We start from the raw sequence: 18,209 nt of genomic DNA on the forward strand, positions 1-18,209 counted from the left end.
CCATTTCTCTTCCTGTCACTACCATGATAGTACAACTTAAAGCCTGCCCCTAAGCTTCTAGCCTCACTACCTTTCCACGTGGTCTCCTGGACACAGTATATCGACCTTCTTCCTCTGCATCTTGTCAACCGACTCTCTACCTTTTCCTGTCACAGTCCCGATATTCAAAGTCCCTACTCTATGTCCCAGACTCTTGCTTTTCCTCTTCTCTCTGCTGCCGAACAGGCCTTCATCCTCTCCTTCTTCGACCCACACTAGCCCAATTTCCACTGGTACCCTGCGGGTCATTGGTACCAATGGCGATCGTTGTTAACCTGAGCTTCGACCAATCCGGTATGAGATTATTAGGTTTGATTTGCATGTTTGGTTTTGGCAAAAGTTTTACGCTGGATACCCTTCCTGACGCAACTCTCTGCATTTATCCGGGCTTGGGACCGGCTCAGGGAGACACAGGCCCGTGCCCCCCTGAGGCTGACTCAGAGAGACACAGGCACATGCTGCCCTGAGGCTGCATTATTATTATCATTATTATTATTATTATTATTATGCAAGGGTTCCTCTCTCCTGTGGTCTTCAGACCAGACTCAGGCTAATTCAAGTTCTGAGAGTTTCTTCAACCTCAGCTGAATGACCAACCTGCTCCTCCCACTCCAGAATATCTGGAGGGGATCATTAAGTCTGCCTCTTCTCCTTCCAGGAAATAGGGGAAGCAGTTTGACCCCCATCAAGGTCAAAGTTCTCCCCATCATAACAAAGAGTGAGGCTCAGGACAGGGAAGGAGGTCTAGGACAGGAAAGAGGTCTGGACCAAGAAAGAGGCCCAGAACAGGAAGGAATTCTGGACCAAGAAGGAGGCCCAGGCCCAAGAATGAGGTCCAGAGCAGTAAGGCAGTCCTGGACCTGTGAGGAGCATTGTGTGGTCATCCCTCCTTCTCTCAGATCAGACATGGACCAATCAGGAGGCCCAAGTGATGGCAGATTCTTTCTACCATGAACAGTGGGGGTTGATCTTCTCCACCATGAACAGCAGGGGATAATGTTCTCCTGGTCTGACCAGCCAGAAGGACCTTCTCTCCAGCTGGAGGTGCAGGCACCAGAGCCAATCCCAGCTGTGGGGGCGGAGCTTGATCGGGACAGCTCAGCTGTCAATCATCATGTGGCCACCCGACACTGAACCTTCAGCTGGACGCTGAACTGATCATGTGTGTCATGTATTTGCAAGTGTTATTTGCAGTGCTTATGTCCTCTATTGTAAGTCGCTTTGGATAAAAGCGCCTGCCAAATGTAATGTAATGTAATGTAATGTGTGTTACCATCCCTCTAGAGACCCTCCAGATGATGACCTTTAATCTGAAGGGAACTGTTAGTGCTCAAAAAGCGCGCTTTGATGACGTCACTCATCCACAACATGCAGATTGGATTCGAGATTCAAAGCATTTATTGTCAGGCATGTACAGTGTAGAAACGTGTTTCCCTGTACAGTGAAATTCCTACTTTGCTGTTCGCAGTGCATTTGGATATGTGGATATGTATAGTAAGAGTGTAAACATTACTATGAATATGATTATAGATATTAGTATGAACAGGGCAATAGAACAGTGGTAGTTCAACAAGACATTTCAGTGTTGCTTAATGTGCAGCTCACAAAATGCAGTTGCAATGATGAGTGCAATTTAAGTGGGCAGAAGACTTTACATGTCCAAGAAGAATGACATTCAGCTGTTTAAGAGTCTGATGGCAGTTGGGTAGAATGAGTTCTTTAATCGTGTCGTTCTATATATCACACTCCTGTACCTCCAGCCAGAGGGTAGGAGTGTGAACAGTCCATATAGGGAGTGGGCGTGGTCCTTGGTGATGGAGGCCGCTCTTTGTAGAGAAGGTACTGAGGTTCTGGTGATCATCTCTGTTGAATTCGAAGCTGTAGTCCACAAAGATTATCCTGATATAGGAGTCTTTGTTTTGTAGGTGGGAGAGGCAGTAGTGGAGGGTGGCGGTTATGCCGTCTGAGGTGGACATGTTGGGCTGGCATGCAACTTGCAGGGGTCGAGGGTTTCTGGGTGGTCGTTCTGAATATGGGCCAGCGCCACATTCTCGAAGCACTTCACGATGATCGGAGAGAGTGTTACTGGCCTGTAGTCATTCAGGCAGGTGGGTGGGCTCCTCTTGGGGAGGGGGACAATGGTTGTGTTCTTGAAGCTGGTGGGGATGGTGCTTTGGCTGAGGGAGAGGTTGAAGATGGTGGTGGGAACATCAGCTGCCTCATTGGCAGAAGTTCTGAGGGCCTGTCCAATCAGGCTGCCTTGCGTGGGTCGATCATTCTCAGTGCTCAGTGTACCTGTTCTGATGATACTGTTGGGAGAGAGGAGGAGTGAGAGGGGTAGTCAGAGGTCCCATCGTGTGTGTGTGACTCACCTCTGCGTTGTGGTTGGGGTTCTCGAAGTGGGCATAGAAGATTTTGAAGTTGTCCAGCAGGTTGTCTGTGGAGATGCCAATGCTGATGGTGGACTTGTAGTCTGTGATGTAATGCAGGCCTTGCCACATCCGCCAAGGGTCAGCAGTGGAGTAGAAGCCATGCTATCTCTACGGCCTCTTGGCTGTTCTGATGGCCTTCTTCTGTCTGTACTTAGCAGCTTTGTACTCCGTGTCATTGGTGGACCTAAACGCATGACAGTGGGGTGCAGCACGTGGCGTACCTGACTGTGCAGCCAAGGCTTCTGGTTGAGGAACTTCTTGACTCGTATGGTGAGCACAATGTTGTCAACACAAGTGCTAATGTATCCACTCACACACTCAGCATACTCCTGTACACAGACAGAAGAGTCCTCCTGAGTGGTTGCGGTCTTGAACACATCCCAGTCAGTTGTAGCAAAACAGTCCTGCAGGATGCCCTCTAAATCTGGGGTCCAGAGTTTGATTTCTCTGGTTTCAGCATTTTTCTGTTTCAGTCTCTGTGTCTGTTTTTGTACGCAGGGAACAGAAACAGAAACAGCCCCGTACGCGCCATGGACGTTGCAGTACATGTGGTCCAGAGTGTTCTTGTCCCGGGTGGGAATGTCTACATGTTGGTGGCACATGGGGATCGCAGTCCGCAGGCATAATTATATGATTGAACGTCTGGATTTAGAGCAGGGATTATGAGGGTGGAGAGAAGGTTTCTTTCATCTCATCTTAATCTTCATCTTACTTGGATTGTCATCAAAACTTTTGCGAAATAGTACTTGGGAGTACACCAGAGGAGGTGGACCTGAGGGGGTGGACCTGAGGAGATGAAACAGAAGAGGTTGACCTGAGGAGTTGGACCAGGCCTGGTCCCGCCTCCTCCAGTGGCTGCAGGATCAGCCAGGTCTATTACTAGAGCTCTAATGCTGATGCATGGTGCAGAACGGAGAAACCGGCACAAAGAGCCAATATGAGCGGAGGCGAGGAACCCTGGCTCTGCTCGCTCAGCACTTTATGGACCGGAAGACAAATGGCGGAGGCTGCAGCTCCTGCTCCTCAGGAAATGAACCCTGCACGCTCACTGTGCCACATGCATATGCGCACGCGCGCGCGCACACACACACACACACACACACAGCAGATAGATCATTGTGCCCCTTCTTCATCCTTGTCACAAACTGGAGTTGAGAAGAAAAGCAGCTTGTCCTTCTTCATCTGAGTCACTTCATATGGACACTGTCATCTTCATCTTCTTCACCGTCCTTCATGGTGGCGATGAAGGATGATGGGTCATGATTGTCCTCACTTCAAGGGTCAGAGTTAAATAAGCAGGACCTCATCTTCACGCTTGTTGGTGTTCTTCAGGAGGCAAAGAACCTTTGCAGGACCAAAAGAACTCTGGCAGCGGGAATAGACAACATTCCTCAGGTGCAGAGAACCGGGGAAGGTGAAGAGAAGCGAGGAAGGGTCACGAGATCGCCATCAGAGTCCTCACTGTCTCCAACCAGGTTAACCACCCAGGAGCCAAACATCTGCCCAGATCAGCAATACCTTACAATCTTCACTACCCGTACCATGGAGACAGCATGGGCCAAGAGGACACCAGTGAACACCTTGGTCCTGGACATCTCTGCAAGGCCCCGGAGCAGGACAAGGCAGATGAGGATGAAGACGAAGCCTGCAGAAGAATAGCAGGAAAGGGTGAAGAAGATGGGAAAAGGGCGCAGTGGACCTGCAGGAGCCAAACTGCAGCAGGAGACCTTTTACTTCACTGTCCTCCAGGAGCCGCTGTGAGTTTTTTTCTGTTTTGCCAGAGCTGGAACCTGGTCATCATCCAGGAACCTCGTGAGGTGAGAAGATCAAACAGCTGTGCACATGTGAGTCTGTGCACATGCCAGTGGAGGTGATCAGCATGGTGACATGTTGGATTTGTGGATTGGATCTCCTGGTGGTGGTATGATGAAGGTGAGTGGGCCTGTGATGGAGCCCTGAGGAACACCGGGAGGATCAAAGGAGGTCATGGGTTAAGCTCCACCTCCCAGCTGGAGTCACAGCCAGTGAAAAGATGAGGTTCTGTCATCCTCATTGAGACATTCTTCATCCAGGGAACCCCCCTTCTCCCTTTCTTAGAGGCAGCTTGGACAGGAAGTGAATGGCATACAGATAGTGTGTGTGTGTGTGTGCGTGTGCACTTGCCCCTCATCCTCTGATTGGTATCAAATTGATCCTGGACCTACAGAACATCTTACCTCCTCCTCTCCTCAGATAACACTCCACTGATGTAATGTAGAAAATGCTCCATCAACCTGCTAATGGAGGTCAGCGCCCAGACAGCTGTGTGTGTGTGTGTGTGTGTGTGTGTGTGTGTGTGCGTGCGTGCGTGCGTGCGCATTTGCGTGTGTGTGTGTGCCCTTTAGCTTGGGTTAAATTAGCATTGCAACTTTGCTAGCCTCCATGTTTGCATTAGGGAGCACAGAGGTGGCAGGAGGCGGGATTTGCAGCAGGCCGCTGCTCAGGGCCCGGTGTGGAACATCCTGATTCCATTGTGATCTGCGAGGAACGTCCTTCAGGCTGCTGCCCAAACAAAAGGCATTCCACCTCGGCCCAGGCTAACCACCTGTACTTATAACTTGACTACATGAGGACATTGCAGGGTTCTCCGCACCTTTCATTATTTAGGTGTTTCTCCGGTTCCTCGGACGCCTCCAGCCAAACCGCTCCCCGAGGAGGAGATGGAGATAACACACATCTGATCTTCTAATAGCCCATCATTAGTCCATGCTGGTCTGAAGGTGGAGTACAACCTTCACCAAACACACCTCTATATGTCTCATTTATCGCAAAGACTGGCGTTCACACGCACACACACACACACACACACACACACACACACACACACACACACACACAAGGGTGATTCGCTGTCTCTTCTCATTAGCATATCTTTTCGTTATTTCCGGGGTCCAGCACTGTGAGACGAACAAACACACACACACACACTCGTGCACACACACAAACAGAGGCCCTCCCCCATCCACACTGTCCCACCGCGGTTCTCTTTCACCACCAAACACGTTGACAGAAATTATTGCGGAAAAAAGGAATGAGAGAAAGTAGAATTGAGTGGCCAGATTAAATAATCTGGTTTATATAATCCAGAATAAATTATCCAGATTAAAAAATCCAGATCAAATAATCTGCATGATATAATTCAGAATTTATTTACAGATTAAATGATCCAGATATAATAACCAAGATTATATTCTCTTCTTCTTTCGGCTTTTCCCTTCTGGGGTCGCCACAGCGAATCAACTTTCTCCATCTAACCCTATTCTCTGTATCCTCCTCTCTCACACCAACTGCCTTCATATCCTCTCTCACTACGCCCATAAATCCTCTCTTTGGTCTTCATCAAGACCTCTTGCCTGGCAGCTCCAATTCCAGCATCCGTCTACCAATATATTCTCTATCCCTCCTCTGTACATGACCGAACCATTTCAGTCTGGCTTCTCTGACCTTCTCTCCAAAGCATCTGACATTTGCTGTTACTCTGATAGACTCATTCCTGATCCTATCCATCCGGGTCACTCCCAAAGAGAACCTCAACATCTTCATCTCTGCAACCTCTAGTTCTGCCTCCTGTCTTTGTAACAGTTTGTGGGCCATACAGCATCGCTGGTCTCACCACTGTCTTGTACACCTTTCCTTTTATTCTGGCCGATGAAGCATGGCATGAAGCATGAAGCCATATTGCTGTTCACAAATGCTGACTTCTGCTCTCAGTCTAGTTTCCACTTCTCTTTCCCATCTCTTTCCCATAATTTCATTGTATGGCTCATCAACTTTATCCCTCTATAGTTGGCGCAATTCTGCACATCCCCTTTATTCTTAAAAGTAGGCACCATCACATTTTGTCTCCATTTTTCAAGCATCATCTCACTCTCTAATGTCCTGTTGAATAATCGAGTCAGAAACTCTACCGCTGCCTCTCCTAGGCACTTCCACACCTCCACGGGTATATCATCAGGACCAACTGCTTTTACACTCTTCATCCTCTTCAATGCCTTCCTCAATTCACTTTTACTAATTTGCGCTACTTTGTGGTCTACAATAGTCACCTCTTCTACCCTTGCCTCTCTTTCATTTTCCTCATTCATCAGCTCTTCAAAGTACTCTTTCAATCTTCCTGGTACTCTTCTAGCATCTGTCAATACATTAATCACCCGGACCTATTGTACATCCTTTCCATCATTTCGCCAACCTGTATAGATCATTCTCACCCTCCTTTACTTTAATTTTTCTGTTGGGGTGCCCAAATTTATGCACCTGCCTACTTTTGTTTAAATAATTATTGCTCACTTTCTGTAAATCCTATAAACTTCATTTCACTTCTCAAATATCACTATGTTTGTCTGCTATATGATATATTAAACTGAAATTGCTGAGACGAACAACCAATGACTTATAAAGGAAAATCTTGAAAATGATCAGGGGTGCCCAAACTTTTTCATACCACTGTAACTCCTGCTCCATTTCTCTTCTTGTCAGTACCATAATAGTACAACTTAAAGCCTGCTCCTAAGCTTCTAGCCTTACTACCTTTCCACCTGGTCTCCTGGACACACAGTATATCCACCTTCCTTCTCTGCATCATGTCGACCAACTCTCTACCTTTTCCTGTCATAGTCCCGATATTCAAAGTCCCTACTCTCAGTCCCAGGCTCTTTCCTTTCCTCCTCTCTCTCTGCTTCCGAATACGCACTCCTCCTCTTCTTCTTGTTCTTGTTCTTCGACCCACAGTCGCCCAATTTCAACTAGTACCCTGTAGGTCATCAGTACCAATGGCGGTCATTGTTAACCCAGTCCATGATCGATCCGGTATGATATGGTTATGGTTGACTCGCATATTTGGTTTTGGCAAAAGTTTTACGCTGGATGCCCTTTCTTACGCATTCCCGACTCTGCATTTATCCGGCTAGGGACCGGCACAGGGAGACACTGCTCCGTGCCCCCCAAGGCAGGCTTGGGGAGACATGGGCCAGTGCTGCCCTAAGGCTGCATTATAATAACCAAGATTATATAACCCAGATAAAAAAAAGATTAAATTACCCTGATTGAATAACCCAGATAATATGATCTGGATTAAATAATTCAGATGAAATAATCTGGATTAATACCTTTACTTTTACTGAAATCTCCAGAACTGACCCTGTGTTTACCCTGGAGGTCAGTGGGGACACCTCCTGTTATATGGTGTCACTTCCTGTACTTCAGTGGGATTGCCCTCATCTTCTCACATACTGATGACAACCTTCCTGACCTTCTCCTCCCCCCATCCTCAGGCCTGCCTGCAGTAGGAGCTCAGCAAGGAACAGGAGGAGCTACAGAAGGAGACCAGCGGTGAGTGTGGGGAGTCTTATCCATCTTCTCTGTGGGCACTCAGGTCCAACTATGGAGACCAGCCCATTGCTCTTTGACATCAGTCTAGTTGTGGAAGTGAATTCATCCATCTATCCATCCATGTAACAGAGAGTGAGATCCAGGATAGAAGTACGGAAGAATGTGATGCAGTACCTGTGCTACGGCAGTGGTCCCCAACCCCCGGGTCGCGGACCGGTATCAGTCCATGGATCACAGGGTACCGGGCCGCCCAAGAAATCATCAATTATTTCCGTGAGATTAATTACCTGAGCCTGAACAGTCTTTATTTTGAAAAATCTTTTATTTTGAAAAATGGCTGATATCTCTCAATTACATCTCGGTCACTTGAGCACCAAAAATGTAACCTTCAAGCTAGCAAAATGAGTAAAAACCAGACGTCAGACGGAAAGTTTCTTTTCGAAGTGGAAAAGGTTGAGTGAAGAGACAGAAGACGAGCCTGCAACTTCCAAGAAGAAGAAAGATTTTAACAGACAACACAAGGAGTTCCACTTGAAATGTGTATTTATCGTAACAGGTGATACCCACAGACCAAGCCGCTCTGCATAGTATGCGGCAATGAGGCAATGAAGCCTTCATTACCACTCATGTTATGTTGTTGGCGCAATGTTACGAGGAAGCTGCTAATAAAGCTGCATACGAGTACACAGTGGATTCACGTTTATTATTATAGTAGCAATATAAACAATCTACGTGTACACCCCTGGCCCCCAGGTCCACGGTGAAATTGTCAAGCTTTGACTGGTCCACATTGATAAAAAGGTTGGGACCACTGTGCTACTGTACTACTATATGGAGTACACAGATTACACAGTATGGAGTACATGGGATGCTCTCAGATGCTCCCAGCAAGGAGATAGTTCTTCAGCAGCATGAGTGTGTGTGTGTGTGGGGGGGGGATCTGAAAATCAGCACAAGTAATGAATCATTAGGTTGTTTCCTGCGGCAACCCGATGAAGTAGTAATGAATGGACACTGGCAGGGGCGTGTGTGTGTATTAGTGTGTGTTACCCTGGGCTGAGATAAAATAATCCTTGTTGGCTGTTTGTTTGAATAGATTTGTTCCTCAGTGCTTCTCTAACAGTCGTGCATGCTTCTGAGCACATGTACACAGTTTTCCCGCCAACATGCTCATTAATTAGCACAGGTTCCACCTCAGAACCTCCCTGCATACTCCATTCCTTCCCTCTTCCATGTTCCTTCAGATTATTCACCTCTGCCTCCAACATATTCATTGATGTGTGTGTGCATGTGTGTGTGTGTGATGGATGTATTTATCGATGACTTTTGGCACTGCACAGAGAGCGGAGATCAGGCGGGGGAAGATGGAGCGGGGAGGGGCAAAAGGCAGGACAATTTATTTATTTCCTTCGAGGAAAGAAGGGTGCAAAATGAGATACTCATGGACTCACGTTCATTAGCCTTCATTCATACATTCACACACACACACACAAAACACACACACATATATACACACACACATATATATATATGTATATATATATATATATATATATATACACACATTAAAAAATTCTTCTCCTTTCAGCTTTTCCCTTCAGGGGTCACCACAGCGAATCAACCTTCTCCATCTAACTCTACTCTCTGTAACCTCCCCTCTCACAACTTCGTTCATATCCTCTTGCACTATGTCCATAAATCTTTTCCTTGGTCTTCCTCGAGACCTCCTGCCTGGCAGCTAACATACTTTTCTGCCATTCCAGATTTCCTCAAACAATACCAGAGCTCCTCTTTTGGCACCCTGGTATATGCTTTTTCAAGGTCTACAAAAACACAATGCAGCTCCCTCTGGCCTTCTCTGTACTTCTCTGTTAGCATTCTCAAAGCAAATACTGCATCTGTAGTACTCTTTCTAGGCATGAAGCCATACTGCTGTTCACAAATGCTGACTTTTGCTCTCAGTCTTGTTTCCACTACTCTTTCCCATAACTCAATTGTATGGCTCATTAACTTTATCCCACTATAGTTGCTGCAATTCTGCACATTCCCCTAATTCTTAAAAGGCACCACCACACTTCGTCTCCATTCTTCAGGCATTTTCTCACTCTCTAAGATCCTGTTGAATAAACTAGTCAGAAACTCTACCCTTGCCTCTCTTAGACTCTTCCACACCTCCACGGGTATATCATCAGGACCAACTGCCTTTCCACTCTTCATCCTCATCAATGCCTTCCTCACTTCACTGTTACTAATCTCTGCTACTTTGTTGTCTACAATACTCACCTCATCTACCCTTGCCTCTCTTTCATTCTCCACATTCATTAGCTCCTCAAAGTATTCTTTCCATCTTCCTATTACTCTTCTAGCATCTATCAATACATGTCACTCTATCCTTAATCACCGGGGCCTATTGTACATCCTTTCCATCTCTAACTCTCTGTTTCGCCAACCTATATAGATCATTCTCTCCCTCCTTACTGTCCAACCAAGCATACAAGTCATTGTACGCCCTTTGTTTTGCCTTTGCTACCTCTATCTTTACCTTATGTTGTATCTACCTGTACTCCCGTCTGTTCTCTTCAGTCCTCTCAGTGTCCCACTTCTTTGCTCACCGCTCTCTCTGTATATACTGCTGCACTTCCTCAGTCCACCACCAAGTCTCCGTATCTACTTTCCTTCCAGATGACAAACCAAGTACTCTTACTTTTCTCCCCCTGATAGCACTGGCTGTAGTTGTCCAATCATCTGGAAGCTCTCCGTGACCACCCAGAGCCTTTCTCATCTCCTCCCTGAAAACCAAACAACACTCCTCCCTTTTCAGGTTCCACCACCTTGTCCTCTGCTCTGCCTTTTTCCTCTTGATCTTCCTTGTTGCCAGAGTCATCCTACAAACCACCATCCTATACTGTATGGCTACACTCTCACGTACAACTACTTTGCAGTCAGTGATCTCTTTCAGCTTACATCATCTATACAAGATGTACTCTACCTGGGTGCTCCTACTTCCGCTCTTAGAAGTTACCCTATGTTCCTTTCTTTTCTGGGAAAAAGTGTTCACTACAGCCATTTCCATCCTAATTGCAAAATCTACCACCATCGGTCCCTCTGCATTCCTATCCTGTATACCAAATCTACCAATCACTTCATCCCCTCTAATGCCTGTACCAACATGCCCATTGAAGTCTTCACCAATTACCACTCTCATCTGTATCACTATTCTGCATCACTTCATCTAGCTCATTCCAGAACTTCTTCTTCACCTCCAACTCACATCCCACCTGTGGGGCATAGCGACCAATAACGTTTAGCATCACACCTTCAGTTTCTATTTTCGGACTCATTAGTCTATCTGACATTCTGATACTGGCCCATGCCCCTCTCCCCCCCCCCTGCCCCCAGGCTGGCTCAGGGAGGCATCGGCCAGTGCCGCCCTGAGGCTATGTATATATATATATATATATATATATATATATATATATATATATATATACACACACAGACAGACAGACACACACACACACACATATACTCAGAGTATATATGCACACACACACAAGTATATATGCACACACACAGTATGGCTGGCATATTCCAGGGGGTGTTGATTCTGAAGACATCCACACCTGGAGAACAATGTTCCACCTGAAGGAGCCCATCTACAGGTCCTCCTTCATCTTCCTCCAACAGTCATAAACTGTGTGCAGGTTCTCCTGCAGGTGTGAATTAGAGGGTGGAAGGTTCGATGAGTGACAGCTGACTTGTCCAGGTTAATCCCCGTGCCTTCCCTTAAGTCAAATGGGATTGGCTCTGCCCCCCACTGTGACCCTGAGTGCAGAACCTGATGGATGTCCTCCTAGGGTCTGGATCTTCTTCATCCGCTGGGCTGGTGGAGATGGAGGAACATGCAGGAACATCCACAGGGAGCTCAGCAGCCAGTGAAAAGACAAGAGGTTAAAAGGAGACATGACTTTACAAGCAGGAGGACACGGCCCCGCCCCCATGTCTCCAAGGCCACCAGCACTCAGTCACACCCACAACATGACCCTGCATTGACGCAGCACTTGCATGCTCTATGTATGTGTGTGTGTGTGTGTGTGTGTGTGTGTGTGTGTGTGTCAGCTGGGACCATTCAGAGCAGACAAACAGCACTTCAACAACAACAAGGTGCCACTGCTCACACACACACACACACACACACACATTATGTTTTTTTGAGAGAAAACATGAGGAACCTGGTGTCCAAGTGATACCTTGCCCTGCTTGAAGGTACCAGGATGGATACTTCATGGATTCATCTGGACCTCAGCCCGTCATCATGGATCGTCATGGGTCGTCATCTACCCATCAAGTCATCAAGGGTTGTTCAGCCTGGACCTCGGTCCAAAAGCGAGACGTTCTGATGTTCAGTGGACGGAGGAGTAGCGCTAGGCCCCGCCCCTGGCTGTGAGTCCAGGGTTAGGCCCCGCCCCCAAGGAGGAACTGAACGGTTAATGAAGAGTTAAGGGAGGATGAGACTGAGCTGGAAAGAGGAGACAGAGGATGCACCGTGTGTGTGTGTGTGTGTGTGTGTGTGTGTGTGTGTGTGTGTGTGTGTGTGTGTGTGTGTGTGTATGTGTGTGTGTGTCCTGCTGGTCACGCAGATGCCATCGTTTCTGGTCCAGTCACTGATGACATCACATCCTGATCAAAACTGCCCCCGTATGTGCGCGGGCACACACACAGTCACGATGACACTGAACAGAACATTTTTTGCAAGCTGCTCGACTTGGATATAATTGGACTGGAAGGGGGTGGGGCCATGGTAGCATCACTAAAATCGCAACATGGCAAGAACAAGGTTCACTTCCATCTGTTCACTCCACCCTCTCCTCCTCCACCTTCTCCACCTTCTCCTCCAGAATTTTGGAGATATGTTAATATTTCCAATTGAATTAGAATATAAATTGTAGGTTAGTGCTCTTAGAATTTAATTTATCATTGTCAGCAGTTTCCTAAAGAGGTGCATTGGGGAGAAAGTATGGGGTGTAATTGGTTCTGCCGGCCCTTGTTTTGTGAGCACTCGTTTTGCTGACATGAGATTGAGCGAGCAGTCAGCATCTGTTGGTCGCATGCGACTATTGAACCTGACTGACCTGTAAGTGAGAACGGAATAAAGACACTCCTGTCCTGCTGTCAAGGCGCCCTTTACATTTGAGGATTATTTAGTTCTTTATTTTGTAACCCACAACACCCACGGTGTTAAAAAGATGGGGTTACAGTAGCCTTCCAGCTTCTGCTCGAGGTGGACGGCTGCCCAGCCTGGGACCTCCTCAGGTCTGTTGGCTGGAGGAGCCACCACAACAGGGAGGGGGACAGACCTCCTGTGTGTGTGTGTGTGTGTGTGTGTGTGTGTGTGTGTGTGTGTGTGTGTGCGTGTGTGTGTGTGTGTGTGTGCACTCTATAAGCAGCGATGTGTGTGGAGTGAATGAACCGGATCAATCATCCCACCAAATCTCTCCCCTGGTCTCAATGGCTACACACTACACACTATACCCCATTCAGCAATTGTGGATGTGTGTATGTGAACACGCCGCCGCTTCGTCCAATGGGCCTCTTCTCCGTCCCCCCCTCAGAGAATCTTGGAGAAGGGGAGTTGCTGATGGGGAGTGATGAAGGTCTTTTTCTTCTCCTCTTCATCTCCCTTTGCAGGTGAGCAGCTCGGACGCTGAGTTCCACCCACCTCTCCCTCCCTCAGCCCCGCCCTCCTCTGCCTCCTCTCCTTCGGGAGCCGAGCACCGCCATGCCGTCCGTGGCCTCCCCCCTTCTCTTCGCGGCCCTGCTCTTACTGCTGTGCCTTCCCCCGGCCTGGCTGGAGTCTCAGCGCACCGGGGCCAGTGAGTTTCCTGGCTCGCCGCGCCCCTCCATCTTCTCTGCCTCCTCCTTCTCGCCAACGCCCTCTAGGGCCCTCAACAACAGCCGGATGTCCCGCCGGGCAGAGAAGTGCCAGGAGGAGACGGTGTGCAGACCCGGCATTTTGCTGCCTGTCTGGGAGCCACAGCGGCCTGGCCTAGGGGCGCAGGTGGCTCGCGCCGTGGTCTACTTCCTGTCCCTTATGTACATGTTCCTGGGCGTGTCCATCATCGCTGACCGCTTCATGGCATCCATTGAGGTCATCACATCCCAGGTGAGGGGGGGGGTTTCCTCCGTACCCCACTATCCATCCCTATGTTACTAAATGTGTGTGTGTGTATGTGGGGGGCTCACAGGAGAAGGAGGTGACCATCACTATGCCCAACGGTGAGACATCCGTGGCCACGGTCCGGATCTGGAACGAGACCGTGTCCAATCTGACCCTCATGGCTCTGGGCTCCAGCGCACCAGAGATCCTGCTGTCTGTCATTGAGGTAGCACACACACACACACACACACACACACACACACACACACACACACACACACACACACTAATGCCCAGGCTCCCCCTGGTGGAGGAAGATGGAACAGCTTTGATGGGTACAGCACCCATCAAAGCTGTTCCTGATCCTGCAGCTCCAGCGTACAGGAGAAGCAGTGTAAATAATAGATGAATGAGTATGTGAGTGGGGGGGAGACATGTAACACTCCTCTCCTGTCCTTTTCTCCAGGTGTGCGGTCACGAGTTCAAGGCTGGCGAGCTGGGCCCAGGAACCATCGTTGGCAGTGCCGCCTTTAACATGTTCGTGATCATTGGAATCTGCGTGTGGACCATCCCCAACGGAGAGACACGCAAGATCAAGCACCTGAGGGTGTTCTTCATCACCGCTTTCTGGAGCATCTTTGCCTACATTTGGCTCTACCTCATCCTCTCCATCATGTCCCCCGGCGTGGTGGAGGTGAGTCCTGAGCAGTGTCCCCTGTGGACAGATTTGGTTACTACAGGCTAGCAGTTCATCTAAGTCTCTGGAAGCCCAACCAGCTGTTGATGAAACGCTCACAGGGTGTGTGTTTTTGTGTGTGTGTGTGTGTGTCAGGTGTGGGAAGCTCTGGTGACCCTGCTCTACTTCCCCGTGTGTGTGATACTGGCGTGGGTGGCCGATCGCCGCCTGCTTTTCTACAAATACATGGGCAAGCGTTATCGCGCCGACAAGCGCCACGGCATCGTTGTGGAGACAGAGGGAGACCTGACACCTGTCAAGGGCGCCGTGGAGATGATTGCTGATGGCAAGGTCCCGCCGCGGGGCGGCGTCGTTTACCCCGCTGACAGCTGCGGGGGCAACATTCAGGACGGCGCAGCCAACAATGTGGGTGCGGTGGGTGGGACCACGCCCCTCGGGGGGGCGGGGCATCTGCCCACCTCCAACAGCACCATGGTCAATGTGGAGAGCAGCAAGGAGCTGGATGAGAGCCGCAAAGAGGTGAGGAGGCCAGGACATGGGTCTGGAGCAGCAGAAAGTTAGAAAACATCTGCATTCCACTAATGTCCCGCTTTAGGAGATTAGAGTCCGAAAATGAGGTCCAGATTATACAGGGGACCAGAGCAAAGTGAGGATCAGATTGTTGTGAAGATAACAGTGCGGGGTTAGATTACTTCATATTATAATTACATTACATTGATTAGATTACATGAGATTAGATTGGATTGGATTAGACTACACTGCTTTTAATTAGATTAGATTAAATGAGGTTAGAGCAGATTAGATTAGATTAGATTGGATTAGATTAGACTGGATTAGATTGGATTGCATTGTATTATATTGCATTAATCACATTACATTCAATTAGATTAGATTAGATCGCATTATATTTGATTAAGTTACACCTCATTTCATTACATTATGTCATATTAGACCAGATTAGACGACATCGGAGAAGATTAGATTAGACCAGATTAGATTAAATTAGTCCGCAATCTCAGGAATTAGACAGGGCCGAGGCTGGAAGGCTCCACGTCCTCCTGTGAATCATTTGAGGAGGCAGAGGAGCCTCTCAGCATTAATGAGGGGACAGGCTGACCTGAAGGAGAGGAATTGATTGACAGACGCCAGGTGGGCCAAGGAGAGTGGAGGACCAACAGCAGGAGAGGAAGAAGAAGCTAAACAACAGAACAACGGTGACAAAGATGAATGAAAGACGATTGGTGTTCCATTTAAACCAGTGACAGGAGGAAGAGGACGACACTTAGAGTCCTCCAGGATTAGACCAAAGCTTTCCAGAAATGTCTCCTTGACCTCGTTTTCACTTGCAGAACCTTCCAGGTTCTGACCTGCTTGTGGACCGCATTCTCTGTGGGTTTTCTCTGGGTTTGCTTCAGGTTCTCCATCCACAGGTGTGAATGAGAGGGTGTATGATTTACAGGGGGACAAAAATTGCCAAAATAGCCAATTGCCGTTCCCAGCCCTGAGAATGAATGAATGAATGAATGAATGAATGAATGAATGAATGAATGAATGAATGAATGAAACACTGCAATTGCTCAGAACTTGACTCTGGTTTAAAGATCTTCTGATCAGGGAAGATCTGATCCACATCTGCATGGCTACTTCTAGAAATGACCCCCCATCAGTAGTACAGTACTACTACAATGATAATATGGCACAACTATACGGTACGATGCAGTATAATAATATGATACAATTCAGTCCTATTCATTATACCACCATTATACTACATAAAAAACAGAACACTACAGCACAGTGTAGTATTTTAAGCCAGTACACGTAATACAATACAGTAGAATAATACAGCACAATAAAGTACTTTGCCCCAGGGAGACAAATCAAGTTTTCTGATCTGATATAATTGTACAATACAGTACACTATAACAGTGCAATGCAGTACAACAATACAGTACAATGCAGTATAATAATGCAGGTTAATTCAGTGAAATACAGTGTACCTCACAACATGGTGGCAGCAACATTGTGAGGTAGCAGTAAGATATAGTGCTGTAATACAGGACAATACAGGTCAGTGCAGTTAAATGATCCAGAACAATAACACAGCACATACAGTGCAATATAATACAATACAATGCCCCCATATCCCCTTTTCTTTCCCACAAGATGGCCTTGGCAGTGGACGTGGGCTGGTGGGGAATGGAAGCCTTCAGGTTAACTGTCTGAATGATGCAGTGGTTGACCTTCATCTCCCCTCCAAGGTCATCCGCATCCTGAAGGAGCTGAAGCAGAAGTACCCGGACAAGGAGCTGGACCAGCTGGTGGAGCTGGCCAACTACTACGCCCTGCTGCACCAGCAGAAGAGCAGGGCCTTCTATCGCATCCAGGTCCCCCGCCACACACACACACGTATTGATAACCCAAGCTTACAAGGGCCCAAGAAGTGGTTTAAGTACTTCATGTGTCTTTGATCCAGCATTTTCAAGCTCTCAATGGTGAAAGTCTTCTCCTCCTCTTCTTCCTCCTCCAGGCCACTCGCATGATGATCGGTGCAGGGAATGTCCTGAAGAAGCACGCGGCGGACCATGCCCGGCGGGTGGCAGTGTGTGATGAGGAGGTGCCAGAGGAGGACGACCTGGGTGTGTGCAGCAGGATCTCGTTTCAGAGTGCCCACAGCCAGTGCATGGAAAACTGCGGTGTTCTGACACTGCCTGTCGTCTGCCAAGGTAGTACCGTCGAGAGTGCTTGCCGTAGCCTTTCATGGCTGTAAATGTCAATCCATGAAGAGCCTCTGTCCTCCTCCCCCTCGTCCCAGGTGGCCTTGGGGAGAACACCTTCTACGTGGACTACAGGACTGAGGATGGCTCAGCCAACGCCGGCTCCGACTACAAGTACGGTGAGGGGACGCTGGTCTTCAAGCCTGGGGACACCATTAAGGAGATCAAGGTGAGGGAAGGGGAGGAGCCAGATGACTCCCTGTCAGGAGTCAGCCATGAAGGGGGTTTGGGGCAGCATTACTGCTCATATGGTACTACTCATGTAATACTACTAAGCTGGTGCTTTTCATGCAGTACTTCTCATGTAGTACCACACATACAGTACCAGAATACATGGTACTAAATGTATAGTGCCACACATACACAACGCATACAGTACTACTCATACAGTACCAATCATGCAGTACTACTCATTTGGTACAATTCGTGCAGTACCACTCCTGTAGTACCACATACATGGTACCTCATGTGAAGTACAACTTACACAGTACTATATGTGCAGTACTCATACAGTACTACTCATGCAGTACTTCTGCTGCAGGTGCTTAAGAATAGATGAAAGAACGGGTGAAACATCTGCTTGGGTAGTTTTATCTTGTCAGAGAGTGAGTGTATTTTTGTGTGTTTGTGTTAATCCAGCTGTATCATACACACACACAAACATACGCACACACGCATCATGTGCTGCCTTTCCTCATGACTTCACACTCCAGACCCTGCATCCAGACCTTGGAGTCTCG

The 18,209-nt window shown here is 48.0% G+C and overlaps 1 protein-coding gene across 1 annotated transcript in view; it reads left to right on the plus strand.

Moving 5' to 3' along the window:
* Positions 1-18,209, plus strand: part of slc8a2b (solute carrier family 8 member 2b) — a 51,501-nt gene that overhangs the window by 23,254 nt on the left and 10,038 nt on the right. The window contains exons 2-9 of the mRNA XM_086177490.1: positions 7,781-7,838; positions 13,527-14,001; positions 14,084-14,221; positions 14,462-14,689; positions 14,828-15,211; positions 16,954-17,079; positions 17,223-17,418; positions 17,508-17,638. Coding sequence (XP_086033616.1) covers positions 13,618-14,001; positions 14,084-14,221; positions 14,462-14,689; positions 14,828-15,211; positions 16,954-17,079; positions 17,223-17,418; positions 17,508-17,638 — 1,587 coding nt within the window. The 5' untranslated portion in view covers positions 7,781-7,838; positions 13,527-13,617. The remainder of the gene's footprint in view (positions 1-7,780; positions 7,839-13,526; positions 14,002-14,083; positions 14,222-14,461; positions 14,690-14,827; positions 15,212-16,953; positions 17,080-17,222; positions 17,419-17,507; positions 17,639-18,209) is intronic.

This window comes from Fistularia commersonii, chromosome 3 (assembly GCF_037954325.1).
Source record: "Fistularia commersonii isolate RoL2024-O1a breed Wild chromosome 3, RoL_Fcom_v1.0, whole genome shotgun sequence".
Taxonomy (NCBI): domain Eukaryota; kingdom Metazoa; phylum Chordata; class Actinopteri; order Syngnathiformes; family Fistulariidae; genus Fistularia; species Fistularia commersonii.